This window comes from Diprion similis, chromosome 1, assembly GCF_021155765.1.
Source record: "Diprion similis isolate iyDipSimi1 chromosome 1, iyDipSimi1.1, whole genome shotgun sequence".
NCBI lineage: Eukaryota > Metazoa > Arthropoda > Insecta > Hymenoptera > Diprionidae > Diprion > Diprion similis.
This window is the reverse complement of record NC_060105.1, coordinates 3,066,442-3,083,077: the sequence shown is the minus strand read 5'-3', so window position 1 is coordinate 3,083,077 and position 16,636 is coordinate 3,066,442. Positions and strand designations below refer to the sequence as shown.

The window sequence follows — 16,636 nt, the reverse complement described above, 5'->3', positions numbered from 1 at the left end:
AACTGCAGGGGGGAGCGAGCGAGCGCACGGGCGTCTAAATTCGGTGAAAGTTGGTAAACAATGAATTGAGGTGGCGCGAGGAAAAGCGGAGGTGTAAAAAAAAAATCGGGCGGCGAACGTGCGGTGTGAAAAACGAAATAAAAAAAACAAACAAGAAAAAAAAAAAAAAAAAAGAAACGCGGCAGGGTGCATAATGGAAAGCAGAAAACGCGTCCGGAGGCTCGACTAGGCGAGGAGAAATCCGCAAAGGGTGACCTTGTCGTCCGGGTTGGGAATGGTCAGTGCGGGTCACTGGGGGTCAGGGGTGGCTGAGGGTGGTCAGGGCTGTTTGCGCTGCAAGGATTGGAGCAAAACACCTCGGTCAGTGCAAGCTGGATTTCATTACGTCTCGCTGCACCGCGACCGCGCCGCCATTACTCAAACGCCCTGCTCTTTTCTCCCTTTTCCTTCTTCTCTCCGTCTCTGTCAGATATAGCCGAGCTGCTTGCGAACTGCAACTCGACTGCACCGCTGCTGCTGCTGCTGTTGCTGCTGCTGCTGCTGCACCGCTGCTGTCGACGATAGCGAAATACGGGGCCGCCGCAGCGACAAAGGCTGATCTTATTATTTCCGATTTTTCTACGGTATCCGCTTGTATCCCTATGCTTTATAGATTGCTCGGTATAAAGACCGACTTAACGACGTTGCGGCAACTCGACGACGGCGTGCTTCTATAACCAACTTGCAACGCGTTTTATATATATATATATATTTACCGACTCGTTTTGTTCGTGTATGCGAGCATCGTTGTTCCAGCTTCGAGGTCTGTATAAACATTCTGCCGTGAACTCATTTCATGCCGCCTACTTCACTGCTGCACTCGATGCATTAATCAACGGAATTTCATACTTTTTACATACATCGGCTAGTTCGTAATCAAGCTAGCGTACTTCTTGATCATCGAGTGAAGATTTGTGAGAAAGATCCGTCACGTTTGAAGAGATCATTCGCTGCAAATGGAACTCCATCGAGAAGTCTATATAATATAAAGTGCGGAGAAAGAGAAGAGATTGAGAGCACCGCAACGCAGCTGGCGTTTTTTCTTTCTTTTTCGATTACCTTTTTTTTTTCTCTAATGGCCAGTCTTGCAAAAAGAGCCATTACAGGCGTGCGTGTAATGTCAGATACAACAGTGAGCGCATTGAGAAGAAGATGAAGGCTTCTGGCATGCATCGATGCGATGCTGCACTATGTATAACCACGAGAGAGGCCAGTGGCCGCTAAATAGTGCGCGTGCAGTCGGATCAAGCAGAGAATTGGTGAGTTGTTCATACGCGAGTAAAACCACGCGAATTTGTTACCGAGGCGGCTCGGTTATAGCCGAAGTAAAAAGGAATAACCACGTGAGCGGAAGAAGTGGCGATACAGTTTCGGGCTTGCAGCAAGCGGAGAGCAAGGATAAGTAAGTGAAGAAACGAACGGATAAATACATATAAATTATATAAACAAGCGAATGAAAGGAGAAGAGAACCAGCAAACCTCTCTCTTTCTCTTGAGAGAGAGAGAGAGAAAACGGTCGGTTCCTCGTCTCCGGACGAAACCCAATTAAGAAATGTTTTGTCCGCATCGAGGAATACAGGCGGAGGAAGGCCAAGGGTACGGCGACTGAAGCCGAATGAGGAGGAAGGGCAAGAAGTGGAAGAGAGCTGAAGGAGGCAGAACAAGAGGATGAGAGGACCAAGGGAGGACGATCGGGCATCTCAGCGTGAGCCGGTCGATCGGGTCGGGCGAAGAATCGGGTGCACAGCAGCGCCTGTAAGCAGCATCGAGCGAATCTGCGGGAACCTGCGGGAACCTGCGGGAACCCATAGGCGGCAGAACGGCAGCTGTTTGAGAGCAGCAAATTAGTAGCCGGCACGTGATTGGTCTGTTACCGCCCCGTCCATATTCCGCCTTTATATACATACGTATATATAATATATATGATACAGTGAACAGCTACACCGATACTGCAGGTGAGCTCTGAGCCGTTAGGTGTGTGTAAGTAACATATATATACTATATGCGTGTGTACATATATGCATTTCGGGGAGTCGCGAATGCCTGCAAAAGGAGTTGGGAGAGAAGAGAAAGGGGGGCGGGGGAGGGAGGGGGTCGAAACGGTCGACAAAACCCCCGAGTGTTGGTGGAACGGACTGGATCGTCCGGCAATTTACTCGCGATATCTTTATACCAGGATTTACGAGCTGATAATCATCGAAGGATGTTCCGGCGTTTTTCAACCGAATTATTATCATTGTTATTTACATCGGTAAGGTTGCTGGTTTCAATGTTGTTGTGATTATTGTTATAATTGTTGTTGTTTTTGGTGTTGTTGGTTATTGTTGTTCCCGTTGTTATTATTACTTATGCAGGCAGAGCAACACGATATAAGTCCGTACGGACGTCTCTATATAATCGTCCCGCGTATATAAAACAGGTATTAATCGACCGGCTCGGCTCCATGTACGCGAGGTAAAATATAACTACGACTTTATTACAACGTTATTCAGTGCCTTTTATTTTATATTCAAGATGAAGAAAGAGAGAGAGAGGGAAGAGAGAAGTAAAATACAATTGAAACAAAAAGAAAAATACTCGAGATTTATAACGACCAGTCAGCTCTTCGGGATCCAGGGTCGATTCGATTTTCGTATTATACATATATTATACCGCAGCGATTCGTCGGTACCGGTTGATAATTCGAAAGCTTCGATTACCGCGCGCACGCACGTTTCACGGGGGAAATGAAAAAGAGGTAGAAAAATATTGAGGATTAAACGAAACCTCAGACATTTCGCAACTTGCAATTTTTAACGAAATACGAAGTACAGACGGTAACGTCTTCGCAAATTGCGTTAACATCGGCGATATCTGTCACTCGAATCTGCTCGCTGACAGGTCTGGGTTAGGTAGGTGGGTAGGTACGCTAAGTGATGCTGCAATTGGTGGAGATTAAACGCCAGATATAACCCATTGCACGCCGTCTTAATGGGGCGTTAAATTCGCGACTCATCTTTCTGCGCTTGGATGAGGTCCACAGTCTTTTTGCTATAAATTCACAGTTTTTCCGCGCGGACATTCCGCCGAATAGTTTGCAGCAGAGCTAAACGAACCATTCAACAGCCGCTGATGACGTCGGCCGCGTTTCTCGAGTCCCGAAGAGGGACGTCGCGGAACTCACTCCCCGGATCGGGGAGCACGACTACCGGGGAACCACGTCCTGCATGGCCATCTTGATACGCTAGGCTCCTCGGCTAGGCCAAGAGCCCTGGACTCAGACTCAGGCGCCTAAGGCCCGTAATCTCATTGGCCCCACTCGATGCGATGAAACCATGCGCTTCGCTCCGCGGCTCCTCGAGTTCGAATGCCTCAGCCGTAAATCCTCACTAGCCGCGGCTGTCAGGCCGAGGCTCGTTGCTGCCTTCGACTAGAGGGAGGAAGTCCTCCGTGTGCAGACCGGGAACGAGGCGACGCTTCCACCATCTCCGTAACCCTCGCGTGCTCGACTTCACCTCGCGTCGCCTCTTCTAGCCTTTGGTATAAGGAGGAAGGTATTCCTTCGTAATGAGTTTGCTACCGGTCAGGATGGTGGGTATAAGGTACACCACGCTGTCTCCTGCCATCGGTTCTGCGGCTTATAAATGCGCTGTATCTTCGCCAACGATATACCCTCGCCGATTTACATTTCACGGTACACGGTGTGCAGCAGCTGCTTTTACCCAGGATTTTCAGAGCCACGATCCATCCGGAATGCTTACGCTTGGGGGTGTCATCGTTGTAGGTTCCGGAGGAAGAAAGGGTGTTTGAAAAAATTTAGGATGTGGGATATTTGATACCGATTTTGTTGGATAATTTTTTTCATTTTAGACTGTAACGCACCTTTACCAGATGAATGTCGATGGATGAAGAAATGATGGACTCTTTTAACGAGAACGTATTGTGGAATAACTACACTAACTTACCGAGGTTGAACCACGTTTCCATATAACATCTTACATCCGAGATATTCTGCTTACCTGAAACACGAAAGAAAAACATCAATAGCTTCGACATACTCGGGGTGAAACCTCGTGCGTTTGTCGAGATAATATTACAACATCCGAAGTGGCATTCGAACGAGTCAGGATGGCTAATGAGGTGAATCAGCACTTCTGAATTCCGTTTATCGATTTCCATAAATCCAATACCGTCAGACTCGGTTCTGAATACCAAAAACGTGACGGGACCAGTTCAAGAGGGACAAAATCTGCCAACCGGCTTCGAACACCCGACTCAAATCCTCGTTCATGTTTCGAGCAATAATCGTATAAGAACTTTCGTGGAAAAAGTGGCAGCCATTGGCTCTCGAAGTGGTCGGCCATTGCTCCCGATAGTCGGCGTCGCGTTGGCGTCACGTGGCCATTACGTCACGTACGGATGATGCAGCGAAGAGAGGAGAAGGGGGTGAAACGAATGCAAGGGATGGTGGAGCAGCTGAAACGACGGTTTCGCCGTTCATTTTTAAGCACCGCTGCTTGTCATGCGCGCGCCTTAAAATGCGGGGGAAAAACGTTCGCGACGGGTCTTGCGATCAGCGTAGGTAATTATTATAAATTACGGGTAGTATTTTGCAACGAGCGTGATGACCGTCGCATTATACGTCCGCGTGTCCATTCGACTCGCGTTTCCCATGCAGGACGAGTATGTAACCGGTGGACGAAGACGGGGGCGCAGAAGTGAAATGGCGAGGTGGTGGTGAGACGGTGGAAGGGGTGCGGAATGGAAGGGCAGAAGAGTCCAGTCTTCCTACACACATTATACCTTACCGGCGAGCTAATGGGACACAATTAAACGATTTGGTATCAAAGAACGCCGCTGCGGAGCGGCTCGCCGGATCGCGAACGAGAAACTCTTTCCAGATCGGTTAGAATGCGCCGCGCGCGCGACGAACTAGCGGAGAACGAAATAAGAACGAACCGCCGCGCCGCGCCGTGCCGCACCGTGCCGCGCATCCCCGCACCCCTACACACAACCTGCTCTATACAGCGAGAACTTGTCAGCTACGAAAGAGAGTCTAGAAAAATCTTAGGCCACGTTCAATTCCATCTCATTAGCGAGAAAACGGTGCAGCTGATGCTTGTCTTCGAGTCTTAGTGTAAGAAGAAGAAACCTTCGAAAGCCTTGTATGGAACCGGTCGCTCCGGAGGAGATACCCTTCCTCACTTCGTTTCTCCTATACCCGGTGTCTTCCGGGCAATAATCAAATATCGCTTTGCTATTTGTATATCGGGGTTTTCCGATATGTATGCGGTAAGAATATTATGTTCCAGATCAGATGTCGTAAAAATCGTAACGAAAGTCACTCTGTTCGAGTGTGTAAGGTAAAAAATTTTTTCAGGTTAAAATTTGACTCATCAAAAAAATGAATTTAAATGTTCAACGCAATTTATCTAGTCAATCGGTTACAATTTATTCACTCATAGGTACTAGTATACATAGGTGCACAATCGGTATATTGATAGACAATAAACGAATGTTTCAAACTTTCGAATTTCTCATTGAAATTTGTGGCGTTGACAGGGGTTTTCACAATTCGAAAGTTTGTCGACCTGCAGGTTCGGCACCGAGACACCCTGTATAGCGGACGTGGAAGCGAGTACCGTCCGTTGGGCAGACGGAGCATGGGCATGCATGCACTGCAAAACAAAGCGGGCTCGTTAGGAGGTGCATTGCAACCACTGCAACCACTGCAGGACTGGTACACCGGGCTCTTCGGTTCGGCCGTGTATGTTATAGCGGGAGGCGTAATACCAGGACGAAGTGCAGCAAGCAGGCAAAAGCCGAGTCAAGTCAAAAGAATCAGCGCGGAGTATAAAGCTCGAATGGATAATTGTCCGTGTCTCTGCTTCGCCTCGCAGTCGCTACACTTTTGAAACCTTTACCACCTTCATGGTCTCTATCTCTCTTTCAAGAGAGAGAGAAAGAGAGAGAGAGAGAGATGCAGAACCTGACCGTTGTTCGATTTCGAGACGCGTATCTACACCTAGCGAGACTCCGAGGCAGGCCGCAGATCTCGATCGCGAATCAAGCAAACGCGCGGTACCAAAGCTCTGCGCGATTATTGTTGCGGTGTATGTAAAAGGCATACGACTAGGTATCCGTGTAGGTAGACACCTACGGCGGCCACTCGGGCAATAACTATTACACCGGCTCGATCAGATTGGTTAGAGGTGTTCGCCAAGATCTCATCCGTGAATTATTCCCGGCTACTTTACTCGCGGCTCGCCGCGCGGCGCGGCGTGGTGCGGCTGGACTTCATGATTTATCCGCGTATACTCGGGTGCGAATCGATTACCGACTATCATACCGTTTGTACGGTTTAATTAGTACGTTCTTGCCAACTCGAGGGAAAAAAATCTTATCTAGGTACACGTGCCTACCTGTGACTGTGCGTGTGTGTTATAAAGACATTGCAAAACGGGAGGGAGAGAATTGGGTTGACGTCCACGATCAGAGATATCGAAAAATGAGAAACCGCGTGAAAAAAATAATAATGATAATAATAATAATACTGGGTATGACCCTCCATGACGAAATCGTAATATGCGAAGGTGCTCGCCGCGAGCCGAATGGGTTTCGTTAAGCGCGATACGAGAGGATGCGCATATTATACCGGAGGGCGGCGGGAGGGCAGGGCCCTCTCGAATATGCGCCGATAAAGAGAGCGGGGATCCTTCATAAGCGCGGCAACCCGCGTATAACTCTTGGGTCGGGGCAGACATGTAGAATAAGAGAAAATATGAGAGGTGATCGGCCTCGGCACACGAGGTGGAGCTCAACCGGCTGTTGCCGTTGCCGTTGTCGTTGCCGTTGCCGCGTTACGGAGCGGCAGGCCCTCGTCGCAGGGAGTCCGCTGCGGCAGCGGCAGCGGCAGCAGGAACGGCAGCAGCAGGACGAGTTTATGCGATTTTTACACTCGATCTGATTTTTTGGCGGCGCGCCTCGCTCCGCGCAGACAGATATATGTCCCAGGGCGTACAAGGGCCGCGTATAAAGACATCGAAGCGAAGCCAACGAGAATTCCTCATCCCGTCTCCGGCCCCCTTCGGCCCCCTTCGGCCCCGCCGATTCGTCCCACCGTCGTCGTCCTCTTTGCCACCATACTTGGTATACCTTCCCGCCCGCGCCCCGCCGCCGCCGATACCTCTAAGAGAGGCTTTTTCTTCACCTCCTCGTCTCCCGCCGTCGTCCTGCCGATCTCCTTCCTCCTCCTTTCTCCCCCGCTCTCTATCTACCAACGAAAACGAAGCGAGGAACAAGAAGACGAATAAGTAAAGGGCCTCGCCCATATAACCGGTTCACGCTCGTCATCGCGTCCCTCGGCCCTCTGGCCGGCTCCCCTTGTCCTCCTCCTCCTCCTCCTCCTCCACCTCCTCGTCGAGTCGAACCAACGTTTCGCTCTCCTTGAACCTGGTCCAGATAGATTACACGCTCCAGCGAGTTATGCCTCGGAGTCGTGATCCTCGCGACGAATTCCACGTTTTCATCCCTGAGAATAATTCGTCGGTATGTAATTTCGCGATCAAACGAGGCGACGTGATCGTCTTCCAAACACCGGAACCCCGGCGAGGAAGAAACGAACGCGTTTCTGCCTCGAGGGTGACCTGCAGAAGATGAAGACGCGGAGCAACGTCGAGGGAAGGAGAGACCGACGCTGAAGAGGAACGCCGGTACAACGTCCACTCGTCAAGTGGCATGCTACTGCTGGTGCTGGTGCTGGTGCTGGTGCTGGTGCTGGTGCCTTTACATAAGGCAACCGTGTGCCGCCTCGTTGCCTGCCGGCGAGACCGAACGACCGCTTTTACAACTCAATGCCCGATGGGCCCGCGGGCCCCGCGACTCTGCGTTCGCCCCGTGTACGTACAACGAAACGGGTACGTCTTCGGGATGCTGCCCGAAGAGAGCAGTGCCTGCAGGCTGTTCCTCCTTATTCTTCTTCTTCTTCTTCTTCTTCTTTCCTCTTTTCTCTTCTTCCCTTACCGAGAGAAGGACATTGTTCGCGAGCAATTTATATTCCGCGACGAGATCGTTCATTCACATTTTGCACGTTATATAAACGAAACAACCGTGACGATTAGTGGTGTGCGAGATGCACTTCTCCACCGGCACCACGCAATGTTCCATCGAAGAAGATGTTCTTGCCGCGTCTGCACCGCATGACGCTGCACAGCTCCAGGTCAGAGACGAACGTGCGGCTCGAGAGGTATCGTGGGCGTTATCCTTGGCCGTTTTTCGGCCTCGCCGAGTTACATACGATGTATTCGGATGACCCCGTCTGTCTTCTCGTCACCTCGTTATCCACGGTACTTTTCAGCCCCGCATTCTCTCGCCTCTCTCTCTCTCTCTCTCTCTCTCTTTCTCTTTCTCTCTTCCTCTTCTCCAAATAACATAAAGTGTAGTCTCTGGCTGGTGCAGGTCGAACCTTTGGTAAGTTGTTAGAAAATTAACGAGACAACCACGCTGCACCAACGTCTCTGTGCGTTACCCCCCCCCCCCCCCTCCCCCTCTTTATAAAACTCCGAGCAAGAAAAATACAATTAATGTTTCTTGCGCGTTATATTTTATCTGTCATCAACTCCTTCACACTTGTGCGACCGAGACGACTTTGATGCTCCCGCTGCACAACCTCCCGTCACTTTTATCGCTTGTGCGGAACGAAAATAAGAGAATCGAATATATCAATTATACAACGAACGAGCGAAGGTCAGAAGAAAAATGCCCTATTCGTTTGACCTCGAAAGACATATGATCTACGTGTAATGAAATCAAGCCCTGCAAAGTGAATCGAGATGGAATTATCCTGATTGGTGGCTCGACGAGTGGCGCAGGGTGCGAAAGTTTAACGAGGTATCCAAAACCGTTGGCATGTTACAAAAGTCCCTGACATTTTATGCCCCGAAAGCTCTTTAGTCTAGTGAATAAAATAACGAAGTCTCTTGATGTTCCAACTAGGTATATGTATGAAGTAGCTATATATGTATTTATAGAGCTATTGCAGAGAGTTTTATTCACCGTTTATAATTATTGCGAGTTTTGTGATCTTGTTCTTCGTATCACGATGAAATCTTGCAGATAATTATCGATTCGAAAAGAATTTCTGAGGTAGAAAATGGCCAGAATACGTTGTGTTAAAACTATCAAGTATCGTTATTTCCGCGAGGATTTTGGCTTATTCTCGTTATATGTAGTACATATACACACACGTAACAAAGACGTTATTATTTCGAAGGGTTTTATACGTGTATCCGAGCGGTTCGAGCTGCGGAAATTCGCGAAGGCTGGGGATTTTGACGGTGAGTAAGTTAATCCGCGATTACACGCGAAGTGCACCCGTTAATAGTAATGGATTTAAAACAGTACAGATACGCACGCACATACAGTAGGTAAGAGGTGTGCCTAAATCTGGTAAATTTATAACCTTCCAAGGGAAGACTAGGAGTTTGGCTCGATCCAATTTTCCGTGAATGGTTCCCTAAATTGATTTCGAGATCCAGTCAGCGGCCACCCTCGAGCCGCGCCTCCCCATCAGACTCCTCGTAGAAGAGATAGCGCAGCGCGTCCCTTATCTCTCAATGCCTATCTTCTCCTTGGTTCTTCGCCTCTCGGCGTTGCCCCCTTACATCCACCTCGTCCGTATCTCTCGCCCCTCTCCGCCACCCCTCGAGTCCCGGTACCATTCGTTCTTCTAACAAGATCCAAAGCGAGTTTCACTGCCCTACATAGAGCCCTGCAGGATGTCGGCTCGTCGCCTTGGCGTAGAACCGCAGCTAGTTTTTTCGCCCCTCGTGCTCAGCTCCGCTAGCCGTCTTTCAATTAGGCACAGATTTATGACAAACTCTGCCTGGATCCTGCGGACCGCAATTGATTCTCCGTGATCCTTGGCCGTGTGAATAAAGACGAACAAGACTGGCTGACGAAGGATTTCTTCTCTTGTGTAGGTATATGTAGGTGTGGACGCTGGTTGTGTTTCTGCTTTGCCGACACCACCGACTTCCTCTAGATCACAGCTCTTCTTAAGCTAGATTGACTTTAGTGATAGGCGAAGGTGTATGTGGCGGATACGCGATACTGATCATCGCATAGAAATATTAATTCTCTGCTTTATGTACATATATAATTAAAATACTCGCGTAGAACTCGTGTGTATACACGCTGTCGTGACTAACTACCATATGAAATCATAACCTGATTATAATTGACGATCGTTCATCGATAAAGAGTGGGGGAGACTGAAACAGCACGCTAAGGATTCTAATCGCTGTTTCGTACAGTCTGAGACAGAGGTAATCAGTGATTTATTGGTCTTTTGACCGTTAATCATCCGCGTAGTGCACGCAATGCGCGAACGGAACGTACGCGGGCATTTCTTGCATATTATTCTTCCCTTTTACGATTCACTGTGACATTTAAAAATTTTATTTCGAACGCGGGTTTAAAAATCTCATGTCAGTATAGTTTTCAAATGATATTTATTCAGTCCTAACCCATCTCAGGTGAAACTTTTTTTTCAAATTTGGCATAACCAGTCGCAGGATTAAATACCATCATCAAGAGGTTATTTTCTTGGGGAATTAGTTGGGAGTCACTTGAGAACCACTGGAATTTAAGCTGTACTTCAACAAGGAGAGACACTTGAAAATCAGAGATAACAAACATCTTTTAACGTTTAGGAATCACTTAATGATCAGTGGAATTCAAGCGATTAATTAAGATTAGAAATTAACAGGAAATCATTTCAGAATCGTTGGTGATGGTTCAAGCAAGTGGCTCCTTGGACCATCATCGTATAATCTGTCCACGGAATTCTTCATACAACTTTATGGTGCGTCAAAAGTAGCTTTATAATATCATTTAGTAAGATTAGAAATTTCACGAGTTTCGGAATCTGAAGTCGGATCTTTCTACAAGATTATTGTAATAGCAACTTTGAAGCAACGTTAATTAAAATCTTAATTTGATGTTAATACCGAGCTTCCATGATCAATATTTCAATGATTAAGGAAACTTGGATAGCTTAAAAATGCAAATAGACTCGATCGATGGAAATATCGAGTACATGAAGCGAAAAGAAAATGTCGAACTAGTAAAGTGTATCGTCCTAATTGTAACTGATCTTCCGGGGTACAATGCACAAAAAGCTTCGAACAAGCGAAATTGGTAATACGAATCTTAGCACAAATTATTTAAGTGACTGTCCTACTAAAATTTTTAGACTATTCAATTTGTATAATTTAATGGATGCAATGATGTTCATGTGTTTCATAATCGTAACTAATTGTAAGTAAAAATATACAAATTTGTAATAATTATTAAACCAAGTCAAATCGGTTTAATTTAAAAGGTTTATGCTTATGCAATCGGTTAAATTTCAATTGACAATCTATATCGTCTCCGAATAAATCGGATGCTGCGACAAAATCATCTTAGAATAGCCAGTATTTTGTTCTAAAACAATAAATCACTGTCTACAAAAAAAAGTAACTTTTTTGCACAAATAAGAAATCAACAGGAAAAACAAAGAATTAGGGACGAAGTTAAAAATTCGTAGTGAGTTGTACTTGGCGAAGTTTTTTCGAAAAATACATTGAACAATAAATGAAATTTGATTACTTTTGTTTCATGTACGCATCATGCCTCGACTAGCTCTATCTATAAACCGTCTTTGTACAACTATATTTAGACTACCTCTACATATAACAGGGCAATCAATTTTCCGTGTTACAGCCCATTAGTTCGACCGACGTATGCAGGCAGACGCACAAATCTAAGAAACACATAAGCAAATGTATAGAGGCGAATTTTGCTAGCTGGATCTCAGATGGTAAAATGAAATTTTTTCAACTTGTGCTACACGAAAGAGAATATCGAGTACAAATTTAACTTCGACATAGCGAATAAAGCATTGAAATTCCGCGCGAATCTTACGTCTTGTACGTACGTGATCACGTATATCCAATCATTTTCAGTAATTACTCGCTCGTCGTAAAGAACATGAAACCTGAATACCAAAGCGTTCGATAGGAAAAATCATTCATTGGCCAACCGAGAAATCCGACTTTTTTAAAGTTCCGATGGCAGCGAAATTTTACATTTGCTCGCTCCGAAGTACAATTGTTCATTTTGTCCCTAATTCTTCATATCTTATTTTTGCGTAAAATTTACAAATCCGGCAGTAAGGATTTTTGATTTTAATATTTTTTATCGGCACAAGTATTATTGCTTGTACTTATTCGTCGCGCATTGTCATTTCCATGATTATTAAACTACAAAGTAAATTTTTGTCGCCAGTTTTCATTTTGATATATTAAGCGCAAGGTTTTTGCATCTGAGTGTATTTTGGAGATTGATATTTCAAGCTGGATTAACGAGTTGTGAATAATTTTTTGTTCTTCAATCCTTTCTCGTCCGCACCGCCGCAACAGCGCGAAGCCTATAGTTAATGCTCGACAAACAAACACGCGTCACCGTTCGATCATGTGTCTTTGTAACAGAGATATCCAGAGATGGCATAGCTACATATACACGCGTTAAAAATGATTTCAAAGTCGCCGCTCGGATAAGAGTTTACACTCAACGCCAATAAATCTGGCATCAGGTAAGCAGCCTCGTCGAGTGCATTCGGCTCCCGAAATAAACACTCCATTTCTTTCCGCTCTCTGCTTCTCTCTCATTCATTCAAGTCTTTATCATATATATATATATATATATATATATATGTATATACATATATATGCTATACAGAATTCCGTGGTAAAATATATATTTCAAAGTCCAGGTGTGATACTGATAGCGTTTTATCAGATCAACCGTATCAGACGTTTAAAAATTCGCAAACTGCAACGATTTGATAAAACGCGACATACAAATCGCAGCTTTGTTTACGGCCACGCGTTTTACTCGCAATGCAGCTGCAGCTCCGCAGTTGCGACTCCTCCTATCGTAATTACGAACGTACGCATGTCACTAACCGAGGTTATCTTTATCTACGGTGAACTTTGATCGCGTTTCAAAGTTAGCGAAAAGCTCTCTGTGCTAAAGGGGAGTTCAGAAAACGCATGCGCGACGGCGCGGCCGGTCATCAGCTGCCTTCTGCAACCTTCCGTCGGCCGCCAAATGGCCAACGTAGGCATGATACAGTAATTATTTTCACGACATTATACACTGCGTGTAGGCATCAGCCGAAATATAATGCAACAGGCGACAGAAATCCGCGTTACGTACTTCATTTATTATTATTATTATTAATATTATTTATATTTTACATTACATACTATTTAAATACCTACACAATTTTTTTACTGTTTATCGAAAGGCATGTTCGATTGATTAAATTCGTGTACTAATTGCGTGAAACAAATATTAAATTTATCAACGTCGTTGGTATTATACGTATATATTAATTGTATTGTACGCAGCAAAATATTCAGTCACAGAAATGGTGGAATAATGATATTAAATTTCAACGCGATTATTATACAGAAATGAAATGAGACGAAAAAAAAAAAACACTCTGTAAGTGTATTATTACGATAGCGTTACAGCCAGCGATAACTTTCTCGCGATATGGTTTATGTTTTAATTATATCAATTAGGGCCTGTGTAAAGTCGCAGAAGAATGTACCGTTTATATACATACGTTTATTCTCTTTTTTTACTCGCGTTTCTCAAGCGTTTTTAATTTGATCAACCGTCAAGAATCGACACTAAACGATGCGCTTTATTCATGAGAAACGTGTATTTTACATAGCATATGTACATATATAGGTATATATGAGTAACGATTCGCTAATTAAATGCGGATTGTTAAAAGTGATGGTTAGACGATTCGAGTACCTAATTATTTTCTCAGAACTAAATTGATCGGTTCAAGTCACGCCATCGGTAGACTAGCTAGCCGTTGCACAGGCGCTTTATAAGTGAATGATCATGCAGAATCAACAATGGTTTAATCGAGCGATGTGCCGGTGCAGCAACGTCTAATTATATCGTCGGCAATGAATTTACAAAATACATAAACATACAGAAATGGTCAGTTTTTATTTTTCCTTTCCTCTTCCTTCCCTTCCCTGCATGAATCTTGAAATTATGCAAAAATGATCCTCATGCTCACGGATTGCTGCACAATAATTATGCACTGTGTGTATAACTGATTTTATTATAGGAACTAGACAGGCGATCAGTATTTAGAATGCAGTTCACGCTTCGTGGTTACTGCAGGGTTCAAACTCGATGGAATATCGAAAATGGACGGATAGGTTTTCGGACTATTCGTATATAACGCAGCGTGGATTATATTCAGTGCGGTGATCAGCTACTCGAAATTGCATATGGCAACTGCACTCGGCCAAACTCAATCCCATAAATCTTGTCGTTCAATTAAAAGTGCAGACCCCGCGAGATAATTAAAAATAACGAACAAGTGCTTGCAACGAGCTTTCTGAGGGCTCCGCTTGCGCCTCGTACGTGCAGCGCCGCTTCGAATAAATTAAACGAATGCACTTTGTTGCTGCAGCAAAGGAAGAAACATGTTATCCGAAACGCACTTCGTCAATATTCGAAACACGTTTCTCAACCCTGGATTATACCTATCAAGTTATTCAAAGCACGATCTCTGTTACTCTTGGTTTAAATAAATGAATTATTGACGCGAGTAAGATCAACTATCTGGATATTCGAAATTTAAAATGTCATTTTTGCTTACGCCATTGAATACAAAATAAACGATAATAGTCGTTTTATTTTTTTTTTAAGCTGCGGATTTTCAGTTTTGGAATTTGTCTTCTCGCTTGATTCATTATTTATTTGAATTCAAAAATGTTTCAGTTCAATGTTTCTATTATTAAAACTCGCTGAGATTTTTAAACGTAGTTAAGTGGACGAAAAATTAGAACCACTGATTTCAACGAGTGTGCAAGAGTCAGTATTCTTGATATCCAAAATTGAAAATAATACTAGCACCACGCGTTCACTGATGTCCAAAAAAAGTAAAACCTGAATTAGTGAGTGATAAATTGAACCAATTCTTCATACGACTGCCATAGTTCAATGGATTTTTGTAATTTCAGAAGTCACTGAAGAAAAATAATAATAATAATAATTTTTGAACACTGCAACGTCAATTACTCTAAAGTACCGAAGTTTATGAACATAAAGTTGATCGAAACTGATCAGATCAATGTGAGAGAAAATTATTAATCTTCGTTTCATCAATTTTCACATATACGCACAAATACACCGCATATACACAGTCACGTTATTTTAATGAAAACTGCAGTTGCAGGCGGAGACGCACTCGGCATTAGAGGGGGTTGATTTCCCCGAAGTATTCGAATATCCGGGCGAATTATTATCGGCAAAACGGCGTACGCACTACCCTCACATCGTTCGACGAACCGTAAATACAAACTAATGTAAAAACGGTATTAAAAACGTATGAAAAACAGTTTAAATAACACATGTTTGGCTTACCGCGGTGTTATGGTGGCCATATTGGAATATGGTGGGCTGCCCCACCCCGACGGCTCGCGTCGGGTCCACGAGGAGCGGGTTCTCGGTCGTCGTGGCATCGCATCGACCGGTTTCCTCCACCAGCAGCCCGCCATATTAGTCGGAATTTGGAAGATGCGCGCGTCTCGCGAACGAAGCGAGCGCAGCTAGCGCAGCCTGTAGTCAGTCCGGCGCACACTTTCTCCGCCATGTCGCGGCGTGCGCGACGCCCACGCACGTTTATAAAAACCGCGACGAAGCTGGCGCTTCGTGAGCGCGTAATTTCGCCGAGGCGTCGTCGTTACGCGAGTGTCGGATGACCGATTTCCGGGTTTCGACGGAAACCCTTCTTCCGCAATAACGAAATCAAATAACCGGCCGCATTTTTCCGGATGCGGTCCGCATCGACGCGCCTTCAAGGAGACGTTGTGTGCACTAGTGGCGGCCATGCTGGCTCCAAGGAGACTAGCCAAGTCCTCTCACATTTTGCTTCCACGCCCGCCACCCACACCTGCGACTTACCTACTCCTTTCGTCGCTTCTACACCCATGCACCCATGCACACGTGTCTTCGTGGCACACATCCACCTGCCCCAACCCCCACCTGCATCGCCACCGAATCCAGTCACGTGCGAGTCGGCCAAACCACCCCCGCGGTTCTGCCACCCTTTTAGAAATTTTAGAAGAGTTTTTTTTTTTTTTACTTCTCAACTATCACGTGCAACTGGATTTTAAAGAGTTTCTCAAACTCACAGCGATTTGGTGCTTTTCTAAAATCATTGTGTAGAGACGCGAGCTTTTGAGTTGGCTACTTTGTTCCGCGAAATTTATATGTACGTAGCACGATGTTTTCGTTATAGGTTTTGAAAGTGATTATATTCGAAGCCTGAAACCAAGACAGTACATTATGTACCATACGGTAAAGGTACAGGAAATTCCTAAACTATTTGTCACTGTTATTCAAATCAGAAAAAATAAGCCCCTTCACCCCAGAATTGTTAAAAAAATGTTCCCGGTTATCATAATAGACGAAATTTAAACTGCATTTCTCATGAGTTTCAGATCGTGATATAACGTGTAATATAGTGGTG

General features: G+C 45.1%; 1 protein-coding gene across 2 annotated transcripts in view; it reads right to left on the bottom strand.

Moving 5' to 3' along the window:
* Nucleotides 1-16,636, bottom strand: part of LOC124409663 (homeotic protein ultrabithorax-like) — a 96,711-nt gene that overhangs the window by 36,518 nt on the left and 43,557 nt on the right. The window contains exon 2 of one of the 2 annotated variants that reach the window (XM_046887470.1): nucleotides 3,984-4,037. The exons of the other annotated variant lie outside the window; for it this stretch is intronic. Coding sequence (XP_046743426.1) covers nucleotides 3,984-4,037 — 54 coding nt within the window. The remainder of the gene's footprint in view (nucleotides 1-3,983; nucleotides 4,038-16,636) is intronic. 2 annotated transcript variants of the gene reach the window in all.